The sequence below is a fragment of the Chlorocebus sabaeus genome, chromosome 16, assembly GCF_047675955.1.
Source record: "Chlorocebus sabaeus isolate Y175 chromosome 16, mChlSab1.0.hap1, whole genome shotgun sequence".
NCBI classification, from domain to species: Eukaryota; Metazoa; Chordata; class Mammalia; order Primates; family Cercopithecidae; genus Chlorocebus; species Chlorocebus sabaeus.
The window spans coordinates 66535404-66547616 of NC_132919.1; the positions used below are offsets into that span (position 1 = coordinate 66535404).

Here is a 12213-nt window from a genome sequence, read left to right on the forward strand (position 1 = left end):
ATAAACCTGGGAGGCGGAGCTTGCAGTGAGCCGAGATCCAGCCACTGCACTCCAGCCTGGGGGACAGAGCGAGACTCCGTCTCAAAAAAAAAAAAATGTATTTTGCCATAAGCAGAATATAAAAATATAAAAGAATTATCACCCAAATAATATAACATTACTCATATTTAATGTATTATAATGTATGTTATGTATACATATATAATATTAAAGAAAAACCATATGATCATCTCAATAAATGCAGAAAAAGCATTAGGCAAAATTCTCAATAAATGCAGAAAAAGCATTAGGCAAAATCCAGCATCCATTCCTAATTAAAACTAAGCAAACTAGGAGAGAAAACTTCATGAAGATGCCCAAGCTAATAAAAGGCATCATGAATAAACCTACAGCTAGCATCATCCTTAATGGTGAAAGGCTAAACACTTTCCCCTAAGCTCAGAACGAAGGGAGGACGTACACACACACTCCTACTCAACATTGTATGGAGATTGTCCCCAGTGCAATTAGGCAAAAAAAGGAAATAAGAGGAACAAGATTGGAAAGGAAGAAGTAAAAGTGTCCTGACTCACACGCATTATTGTCTATGTAGAAAATCCGATAGAATCTAAAAGGAAAAAAAAAGCTATGAGAACACATGAGATTTTAGTATGGTTGCAGGATACAAAAGATGGATCTATTTCTGTGTGCTAGCAACAAACCACTGGAAATAGAAATTCTTTCGGCCAGGCACAGTGGCTCATGCCTGTAATCCCAGCACTTTAGGAGGCCGAGGCAGGCAGATCATTTGAGGCCAGGAGTTTGAGACCACCTGGCCAAAATGGTGAAACCCCATCTCTACTAAAAATACAAAGAGTGAGCCGGGGCCAGGCGCGGTGGCTCAAGCCTGTAATCCCAGCACTTTGGGAGGCCGAGACAGGCAGATCACGAGGTCAGGAGATCGAGACCATCTTGGCTAACACGGTGAAACCCCGTCTCCACTAAAAAATACAAGAAAACTAGCCGGGTGAGGTGGCGGGCGCCTGTAGTCCGAGCTACTCGGGAGGCTGAGGCAGGAGAATGGCGTAAACCCAGGAGGCGGAGCTTGCAGTGAGCTGAGATCCGGCCACTGCACTCCAGCCTGGGCAACAGAGCCAGACTCCATCTCAAAAAAAAAAAAAAAAGGGCCGGGCGCCGTGGCTCACACCTGTAATCCTAGCACTTTGGGAGGCTGAGGCAGGCGGATCACAAGGTCAGGAGATCGAGACCATCCTGGCTAACACGATGAAACCCCATCTCTACTAAAAATACAAAAAAAATTAGCCGGGCGTGGTGGCGGGTGCCTGCAGCCCCAGCTACTCTGGAGGCTGAGGCGGGAGAATGGCGTGAACCCAGGAGGCGGAGCTTGCAGTGAACCAAGATCGCGCCACTGCACTTCGGCCTGGGGGTCAGAGCGAGACTCCCGTCTCAAAAAAAAAAAAAAAAAAAAAAAAAAAAATTTCAATTATTTCATATACTGCAGAATATTATTTGAATCCCTAATAGAACATTCTCAAGTCAGGCACAGAGATCTCAAGCTGAGTCAACATCTGACTTTTTCTTCCAGCCCCAGTGCTATTAAGAGGCTCACACAACAGTAATTTCTTCTCCTGTCCATACCCAGCTGCCATTTATGGAGGGGTTGAGGCTGTGGGTGTTGATTAAACTGCCCAGGGAAATTTTGTAAAGGGAGCAAAGGCCCTGAGGTCAGAAGCCTGGGGAACAGCAGGACCTGGGGCAGGGGGAGTTGGAGAGGGAGAAGAGAGACACGTGAGGAAGCCAGGGAAGCGTAGTGATCAAGGAGGTGGAGGATTGGGGGATACCTCCCCCAAGACCAGGCTAAAGCAGATGGTCCCAATCCCAGGACCAGCCATGCAAGGACCCCTCCCTCCAGCCGCTACATCTCTAGGAAGAGACTGCAGTACATTCTCATCCTTCCAGTCGCTTCCTGGGAGCGATTCTTCCCAGTCAGAGCCAGGGCTGTCACTTCCTGCCACACCCCAGGCTGATGGGGACCCACCTTGCATGATGGCAGGGTCGTCATGATGGCCCCACCATCAACCCCTACGCATGGTCCTGGGTAGCAGAGAACAGGGCAGCCTAGTGCTTCCCACCCCCACAGGGTGAAGAAACAGATTCTGCAGTAAAAGATACAAGCTTCCAGGGAAGGGTGTGGGGTTGGGGACGTTCCCAAGGAGTCAGTCTCCCCTGCAGAGGGGGATCTGAGCTCCTAAATCGTCAGCTAGGTGCTAGCACCACCTCAGATCACACACCCCGGGTGGAGGACTTGGCCTGGAGTCAGTGATGGATGATCCAGAGAGAGTAAAGGAAGCCAGCAGAAGAGCAGGAATGGGGAGATGGGGAAGGTTCGCGTGGGGCGTGATGGGGACTCCATGCAGTTACAGGCTCCTGGGAGTAGCCGGGGGCCAGGGAGTTAAGAGTTTCCTGAGTCAAAACTGCATTCAAGTCACCACTTCAGCTATGATCAGCTGGGGGGCCTTGGGCAAATGGACCTGTCCTAATTTTTTGTGTTGAATCAATGAGATAAAGCAGGTAAAGTGCCCAGGCTATGGAAGCGCCCCGTCATGGTCGGGGTACTGTTAGCAGTCACGGTTTTGGGGGAAGGAGATGGAACAGGGAGCCTCCGAGGAGGCAAGGCAGACAGTAGAGGGAGCAGGACTGGAGGATAGGAATGGCTATCGGCTAGGGAACAAGGAGGGCGGGGCAGGTGGGTGAGGGAATGCAGCTGGGAACAGAGAAAAAGAAGGGCAGGAGGAGGTGGCTGGCTCTGGAATCCCTCCGGGACTGTCTTCTACCCTGCAGCTCCCTGCCCTCACCTCCTTTCCCCTGCCAGGTACCCATGGATTTCCATGCTGCAGCAAAGGGTCAGTGGAGGTTGCAGAGATGCGGTGAGAACCATCCCCGAACATCACAGGCCTCCCCCGAGCCCTCCGGGACCTCCAGCCTCGCCCCTGACACCACCAATCCCCCAACCTAGGATCTCCCTCCCTTCTGCCATTTTCAAAACCTCCTCGGCGCCAGTGTCCAGGCCAAAAGACTGGGGAGGGTGTGGGGTATCTACCCTCCCACTTCTGTTTATGCCCTCAGCCCCTGGCAGAGGAAGACTGAGGGGTAGTGAGGCACACCCAGGGACAGAATAGGACCTGACCCCTCAGAGCTGCCTGGCTTGCTGAGGACAGAGCTGCTCAAGGCGGGGGTGGGCAGGCACTTGAAGAAAGAGTGGGCAGGTGGGTGGGAGGACATTGCTCTGGGGCTCCCCTGCTGGGGACTAGTGTTCTGGGCACTAATTCGCGAAGTGAGTTGTCCCAGCTCACCTGCAATGCTTGATAAAAATGAGATTCCTGGGCCTCACCTCCAACTAACTGGATTCCTCTTTTGTGGGGTGGGGGGGGCATGAGTTGGCAAGGAGTTTCCTAAACTCACTAAAGTTTCAGAATACAACTCCAGACTTCCTGGTGGCAGTAGAGTGGGACAGCCAGGGGAGTGGGACAGCCAGGGGAGTGGGACAGCCAGGGGAGTGGATGAGCTGGTGGCAGGGTGGTCGGGGGGAGGTGCATCTTGCCAGCCTCTGTTACAAGGCAGAGGGCTTTGAGGGCCCCAGAAACCCCCTTCCCGCTGAAGCCACCACCCACCCCACAGATCCCCATCACCCACTCTGTCTCTTTCTGTCTTAGAGATGACTTAAGTCAACACCAGATACAAGAGGAACAGGAGGTAAAAAGGGGATGTCCTCTTATGGGGAGGTGGTAGGCAAGTGGCAGGGCTCTTCCCTAAGTCTCCATCAGCCCCTACCCTTGACAATCCTGGGACCTTAGTACCAGGCCAGTGTGGGTACACTCACACACACACCCCCTCACCAGGCAGGTCTCTGAGAGGAGGCAGGCATGGGGTTGGGGGGCGGGGGGAAGAGAGCAGGACCTGGGGCAGGGGTGGGGCAGGGACTCGGTGCCAGGGAGGGCCTCAGGGGCAGGACCTCCCGCTCCTGCCTCCTCAGCTTTGAGTTGAAACATTTCAGCTGGAGGCAGACATGCTAGAGCAGAAGCCCCAGCTCAAAGTGGACCTGGCCCCAGACCCAGACCCAGAACTGGAGATCGGACAGGTGCCGGCTTTACTGGAGTCAGAGCTGTACCCAGCCCTCAAGCTTGAAACTGAGCTGGACACAAAAGCCAGCTGGAACGAGGAGTCTGACCTCGAAGAGCCCCTGCAGCTGGTGTGCCAGATAGAGTCCGTCCACTCCAACATGGCGCCGCCCACACCGCAGACCTTCAGACCATGGAGTCTGAATTCAAACTACAGGAGTTTCACGGAGGAGAACCATGTGTCCACCTGCCGTCACTCCATCAGTGCACAGACCTCCAAGCACCTCTTCTGGGCAAACAAGCTCATCCAGGCCTCAGAGCACAGCCTGCAGCGAGCCATCAACATGCAGCTCAACAATGGCAGTGCAGGCCAGCCCATCAGTTCCCGGCTCCGGGAGGCCATCCCCACTGACGCCCTGTGCTCCAAGGAGCAGCTCCAGAGCCCCGATGCCCGCCCAGCTCCTCCGGCCACAAGCTTCCAGGAGCCAAGCCCCCTCCTGTCCTCAGATCTCCCGCCACCCATTGGCCTGGCAGAGCTAATCACCTTTGCATCTTCCCTGGCCATGGCCTCCTCCAGCAGGATGGACATGCCCAGTTTGGAACACATGATGAAAGCTCCACCTCAGGAGGCTCTGGAGCCTTCCACAGAGCCCCTCCTGATCACTGCGGAGGAGCAAAAGCCAGAAAAGCACGCAGAGGCCCTACCAGAGAAACCACATGAAGCCAGGGCACCACTGAAATCTTGGAGTCAGGAAGACAAGAACTTCACTCAATCTTACTTTGACTTCAGCAAGCCAGGGATCAAGAGGGCCACCATCGAAGGGCAAATGCAGCTTCTCCAGCCACCAGCCACGTCCCCTGTGCTGCAGGGAGGCAAGGAAGAGTGAGTGAGGCCAGCCCCACAGCTCCCATAGAGGGGCTGTGCTAGAACACAGGGGGGTCCTCACACAGCCGGCTAGGGGTGGGGAACACTGGAATGAGGACCTGGGAGCAGGATGCGGTGGGCTGTGACGCCTCCACCTCAGTGACCTCATAAAGGCTGTTGGAACAAAGTTCCAGTGGACTGAGGTGCAGAGCCAAGGCAAGGGCTGGAGGAAGCCTGGGGACCAAGGAGGGTGGGCACAGGGGCCTGGGTTCAAACTGGGAAGGACCACGCTGGCATTAGGTGGCTTCCCACCCTGGGGGTTGGGCCTCACCAAGGTCGGAAATGCTCAGGCTGGGATCTGCCCTGTTGAGAACAGGTTGGCCCCAACCCTGAAGTCCAGGACACTTTTCTTGAGGGGAGAATGAGGATGCAGAGCACTGCAGTACACCTTGCTTTCTGGTGGTGAATGGATACACAATGTAACCTTAGCTGCCCAGACACAGGCAGCAGCAGAAGACCCCTTACCCCCAGTGACCTCTTCAGAGGGGCCTCTGGGCTCAACCCTCTCCTTCGACCACCCTCTGGGGCCCAAGTGACACTCTCTCTTTTGTGTTGCAGCTCAGTGCCGCCAGGAAAAGAGAAACAGAATCCATTATTGGTGAAAATCCATTTTAAGCTGTCAGCCCCCACAACCCCAGAGAAATGACTAGACAGAACCAATAAAGCCTCCAGTGCTGGCCGTCGGCTCAGAATTTTGTGCAAATGCCCCTGGGCCAGGGAGCTCACCTGGCTGCTGTGTCCTGGTCTGCCACCCCATTTTTTAGCTGCCCCAGCTCCACCTGCCCCCAGAGGGCAACGCCACCCTTGTCCTGGCCACCCATCTCTTACCTGTCCACTCCCCAGGGTCAGTTCCCTTCACTCCCTCCTGGCCAGCCCTCTAGGCCAGCAGAAAGACTTGTGGCTGGTCTTGGGGAGGCCTCGGTGTCCTTTGAGGCTTCCATTTCTTAGACTGTGAAATGAGGCTTCCTCTTGGCCTGAGGCCAGGGAAGTGTTGGGATCATCTGAGGAGATGGCCTCCTGGGCATGGACTGGGCAGGTGAGAAAGTGGGTCTGAGGGGGATCTTCCTGCACTCTTCATGGGAAGGCCTGGCATGGGGAAGGGATGGTGTCCAGGAGTTTGAAGGGGAGGAAAATGAGGCCGAAGGACTGGTCCTTCACAGGTAACAGGCCGGAGCTAGAAGTACCTTCAAAGGCAGGAGAGAGCCATACATCACCCAGACATGTGCACACAGACATAACCAGCTGCCCAGCACATCACACATACAGCACCCACACACAGAGGAAGCAGCATACGACACCCATGCCCATGTACACATGTGCCTGACAGTCACATGTACCAAATATGCACACAAGGCCGGGCGTGGTGTCTCATGCCTGTAATTCCAGCACTTTGGGAGGCAGAAGCCAGCAGATCACTTGAGGTCAGGAGTGCGAGACCAGTCTGGCTAACACGGTGAAACTCCATCTCTGCTAAAAATACAAAAATTATTTTTTTGGGGCGTGGTGACATGTGCCTGTAGTCCCAGCTACTGGGGAGGCTGAGGCAGGAGGATCTCTTGAGTCCGGGAGGCAGAGGTTGCAGTGAGCTGAGATTGCACCAGTGCACTCCAGCCTGCGCAACAGAGCGAGACTCCATCTCAAAGAAGAAGAAAAAAAAAATGCACACAAATGCACACACCTCCCATCCAGGGTTTGGCCTTGGAGGCCGAGAGGGCAGGCAGTATAGACTGACTCCTGGCAGAGGAGAGATGGCAGCAAAGGAAGGAAGGGGATTCGGAGTGCATGGATGGGCAGGGATGTGGACAGGGAAACCTGGGGGAAGGAGAAGGGGAGGCTGCACCATGGCCCGGCCTCAGGTTCCCTGCTAAGTGAAAGCCCAGCCTTGTGGATCTTCAAGAGCCTGCCCAGCTTTCGGAGGGTCCAAGGAGAGAGATGCCTAGGGCCTGGAGGGTGTGATTAGGAAGGGGTGAGCAGTTCAGAATGGGTCAGGGCCAGGAGGAGAAGCGGGCGGGAGACTGGAAGGAGGGACAAGGAGTAGCTGCAGAGGTGGGTGTCTTGGGGGCGGTGGGGGACTGAGCCAGAATCACTGGGCTCTCAGGACTAATCTTTCCATAGGTTTTTTTAAATTAAAAGACTTTATTTTTTAGAGCAGTTTTAGGTTTGCAGCAAAACTGAGTGGAAAGTACAGAGAGTTCCCATGTACCCCTGTCCCCACCCACATACAACCTCCCTGGTTCTGGACATCCTGCAGTGGTACATTTGTTACAACTGATAAACCTACACTGACTCATCATCATCACCAAAAGTCCACAGTTCACATTGGGGTTCACTATTGGTGTTCTACATTCTATGGGGGTTTGTTGTTTTTGAGACAGAGTCGTGCCCTGTCACCCAGGCTGGAGTGCAACGGTGTGATCTCAGCTCACTGCAACCTCTGTTCACCTCCTGGGTTTAAGCGATTCTCCTGCCTCAGCCTCCCAAGTAGCTGGGACTACAGGCACCCGCCACCATGCCCATCTAATTTTTGTATTTTTGTAGAGACAGGGTTTCACCATGTTGGCCAGGCTGGTCTTGAACTCCTGACTCTAGGTGATCCACCCACCTCAGCCTCCCAAAGTGCTGGGATTACAGATGTGAGCCACCGCGCCTGGCCCTTTCTATGGGTTTTGATTGTAGTGTGATACAGGGTCATTTCATTGCCCTAAAAGTTCTGTGCTCTACCTGGCCCCTTCAACTCCTGTCAACAACTGGTCCTTTTACTATTGCCACAGTTTTGCCTTTTCCAGAATGATTTGGAATCAAACGGTATGCAGTTTGTTTGGGTTGGCTTCTTTCACCTGGTAATACACGTTTAAGGTTCCTCCATGTCTTTTCCTGGCTTGATAGCTCATTTATTTTTAGTGGTGAATACTATTCCATTGTCTGGGTGTATGACTGTTTATCCATTCACCTACTGAAGGACATCTGGGTTGTTGCCAGGTTTCGGCAATTATGAATACAGCTGCCATAAACATCTATGTGCAGGTTTTTGTGTGGATATGAGTTTTCAAAACATTTGGATAAATACCAAGGAGCACAATTGCTGGATCATGTGATAAGGGTGTGTTTCATTTTGTAAGAAACTGCCAAACTTGTCTTCCAGATTGGCTGCACCATTTTGCATTCCCACCAGCAATTAATCAGTTCCTATTGTTCCACATCCTCACCAGCATTTGGTGGTGGTAGTGTTTTGGATTTTGGTATCTGAATAGGTGCATAATAGTATCTCATTGTTTTAATTTGCAATTTGCTAATAACATATGATGTTGAACATTTTTTCATATGCTTACTTTCATTTGTATGTATTCTTTGGCAAGGTGCCTGTTTAGATTTTTTTTTTTTTTTTGGACAAGGCCTCATTCTGTCACCCAGGCAGAGTGCAGTGGCTCGATCATGGCTAATTGCAGCCTTGAACTCCTGGGCTCAAGTGATCCTCCCATCTCAGGTTCCCAAAAAGCTGGGATTAAAGGTGTGCACCACCATGCCTGGCTAAGCTTTTTATTTTTTGTAGAGATGGGATCTTGCTGTGTTGCCCAGGCTGATCTCAAACTCCTGGCCTCAAGTGATCCTCCCACCTCAGCTTCCCAAAGTGCTGGGATTCAAGATGTAAGCCACCACACTTGGCTTTTGCCCTTTTTTTTTTTTTTTTTTAATCAGGCTGTTCATTTTCTTACTGTTGAGGGGTTTTGTTTTTTTGGTTTTTGAGACAAGTTCTCTCTCCATCACCCAGGCTGGAGTACAATGGTGCCATCACAGCTCACTGCAGCCTTGAACTTCTAGGCTCAAGCAATCCTCCCTCCTCGGCCATTCAAAGTGCCGGGATTCCAGTCCTGAGCACCATGCCTGGCCTCACTGTTGAGTTTTAGGAGTAATTTGCAGAGGGCAGAAGACCAAGAGATCGAGTCATCACTGAGAACAAACAGGTGACCAGGTCTGGAGGAGGGTCCTTTTCCCTCACCCGGGGTGGGGGGAATCACTGCCCTAGCCCTTTCCCCAGAATCCCCTGCATAGAGGGCTGTGGTACAGTTTCATGTGGAGGATCCTGGGAGGAGGTGGAACCGTATACCCACAGGCCTGGTCCCAGGTCTGAGTACCTACTCAGGAGTCTGAGTACCTGAGTGGGCTGGACCCCTCTGCCTCTCTCCTTCCTGCCTCTAAGGCCTCCACAGCAGCCTCAAAGGCTGCTCATATGAGATCCAGCAGAGGAGCAGGCAGGCAGGATGCAGAAAGGGAGGCTGCAGCTGCACACTGCCCAGCTGACTCAGACGGAGCTAGCAGTAGCCATGGCCACAAAGGCTGAACACACCATGAGGAGGGCAACAGAAATCCAGGGCCTTGTGGCTGCCCATCCAGCAGAGTCAGGTCCAGATGCTGGGTCTGAGAGGTGAAGGCAGGGACCAGGGGCCAGGCCTTGGGGGCTGGGTTTGGGGTAAGGCCTGGCTGGCCCTGGCATTTCTATGCAACAGGTGCAAAGACCTTTCCAACCTCTTCCTTTCTCCTGGGGCAGCTTGACAGGCGAGACACCCCAGCAGTTGGCAGGTGAGGGCCCCAGGACTGGGAGTAAGGAAGAAAATTAGGGGGTGCTCAGGGAAGAACTACAAGGGATTGCCTGCCCTGAAGCTGGGGTCACTGCAAGAAGTCAGTGTTTGCAACCATTCCTCCATGCTTGTCTGATTTGTTCATTTCTACAACCCTAGAGCTCAGAGTGTGTGTGTCTGTGTGTGTGTGTGTGCATGTGTGTGTGAAGGAGGGAGGAAAGGAAAAGAAAACTCAATGGATTGGTATATAGGTGAATGCAGGTATTTAGATGGATGGATAGATAGATGATGAACAGGATGGAAAAGAAGGGAGAAGGTAAAGGAGGAGAAAAAATGAGGGGAAAAATCTGAGTTCCCCTGCCTCATGGGGTCTAAGACCATAAGGGTAAAGGCAAAAGAAACCACAGCCCCATGCTCCCCCAAACAACATGTCCTGATATTGGCAAGGGCCCCTCAAAGCAGAATCACTTTATTCATCATCAACAATGTTCAGTGCCCATGACATTCCAGGCACCAGCAGGGCTCCAAGGCACTGTAGCTTCAGAGCCAGACTGCCAGATGTGACCTTGGACATGAATTTTGAATGTTTTTCAAATACGAGTTTTGGACATAAGGACTGGATGGGCACATAACATGTACCAATACACAACAGCCACTGCTACTCTTTATATTAAAAGTTACAGGCCAGGTGTGGAGGTTGATGTCTGTAATCCCAACAGTTTGGGAGGCCAAGGCGGGAGGGTTACTTGAGCCCAGGACTTCGAGACCAGCCTGAGCAACACGGTGAAACCCCATCTCTACAACAAATTAAACAATTAGCCAGGTGTGGTGGCACGTACCTGTGATGCCACCTACTCAGGAGGCTGAGGTGAGAGGATCGTTTCAGCCTTGGGAGGTTGAGGTTGCAGTGAGCCAAGATCTCACCACTGCACTCCAGCCTGGGCAAAGAGTGAGACTCTGTCTCAAAAATAAATAAATAAATAAAAATTTAAAACACCCAGGAGGGAGTTAGAATGAGCCAAGTCGTCAGTTCCACCTGAGTTAGAGTGGGCAGCTCTCAGGGTTCCTGTGTGAGTGGTTCATCTTGCCACCCGTCCCCCTCTACCCTCAGCCTTCCAGGATATCTTCAAACTCTTCAGCTCCAGCCCAATGGGTACCGTGGACATGCACAGCATGAAAGGCGCCCTAGGCAATGTGGGTATCCAGCTGAGTCCACAGGAGACGTTCGAGGCTCTGCGGCAGGCGGACTTGGATGGTGGGTGCTCCATCCCTGTCCTCTTGTCCCCTCCCACCTCCAGGCATTCTTCTAAAGAATACCTCCCCTTCCCACAAAATCCTAGCCTGGTCCTATTTTAAAGTTCCCTCTTACAGGAAGCCTGCCCTGACCAACACACCTATCTCATGGCCTGTAAACGTTGCTACTGTGTTAATCCTAATCCTGATTTGGGAACCCCCAAGGCATGGGTCATTTCTCCCCCATTCAAACTAGGGTCTGCCCTTGGCTAGAGGCAGGACTAGATTCTCTAACACCTGGAACTGCCAGCAGGCATCTGTAAGGCAGGCCTTCTGCAGGGGCAGGCACCCACAGCGCCCCCTCTCCTCTCTCCCCAGGTGTTGGAACCGTAAGCTTCAGTGACTTCCTGGGTGTCTTCAATGACAACCACCGCTCGGCTCAGTGCATGGGTGAGGGGCAAGGCTGGTGAAGGAGGGGTGGGCCTGGCCTAGGGGGAGCCCCCTCCTCACGCTCCTTCACCTTTTTTGTCCCCAAGCCGGGGGACAAACAGCCAGGTCTGTGACCCCCAGGGACTGCAGACCCTGTTCTTGGAAATGCTGTTCAAGCTGCTGGGCCGGGGCTTTGTGCCCTCCAAGTTGGCACAGGAGGTGATGAGGTGGGCACAACCATACCAGCTCCACGGGACCCCTGATGTTCCTGCCCTAGAGACGGGAGCCTTGAATTCTGGGTCTGTTTCCTGGGCCCCAAGTCGCCCCAGGACAAAGCAGTGGCTCCCGGCCCTGCTTTGGCTTCCGCACCTGTGAGACAGAGAGGTCTGGGGCTGGGGGTGTCTGAGGCGGCCTCCCCGCCTCTCTTCTCCAAGCTACTACTTCAAGAAGCAGTGGGCTCTGGGGCTCAGCCCAGGCTGCGGGGGTTGGGGGGCGCTCCACGCGGGCCTCACCTTCTGCCACGCGGCGCGCATCAGCGGCCTCTCCAACTAGGAGCTGGCGCGCTCGCTGCACAGACTGCACGAAGTAGGTGAGTCCCCGACGGGGCGGGGTGCGCGGGTACCCGCACTCCCAGCCACTCACAACCCCCGCCCTCGCCTCCTACCCCCAGGACCCGCTCTGAGAATCGTCTCCTCCTCTACCTCCTCCCGGGCACCCACCCTAGGTGCGCGCAACCCCTAGTCTCAGATTCCTAACCTGGAGGGGTCGGCGCTCCCAGAACGCAGGACACGAAGCCCAGCCGCGGGCCCCGGCTTCCGCCTGAGCCAGCCCTACTAGCCCGGCGGCCCCAAGTTCCCGCCCAACCCGGGGCGTGGCTCGGCCTAGGTGAGAGCCGGCGGGCGGGGGAGGGATACGCAGTGAGGGGCGGGAC

At 53.7% G+C, this 12213-nt stretch overlaps 1 protein-coding gene across 1 annotated transcript; it reads left to right on the forward strand.

Moving 5' to 3' along the window:
- The first annotated feature begins 1488 nt into the window (after positions 1-1488).
- SPATA32 (spermatogenesis associated 32) lies at positions 1489-9660 on the forward strand. The gene is made up of 2 exons (XM_073005216.1): positions 1489-5001; positions 5602-9660. Exons 1-2 carry the CDS (start codon positions 4067-4069, stop codon positions 5687-5689), a joined length of 1023 nt encoding a protein of 340 aa, XP_072861317.1. The 5' UTR covers positions 1489-4066; the 3' UTR covers positions 5690-9660.
- The last annotated feature ends 2553 nt before the right edge of the window (positions 9661-12213 follow it).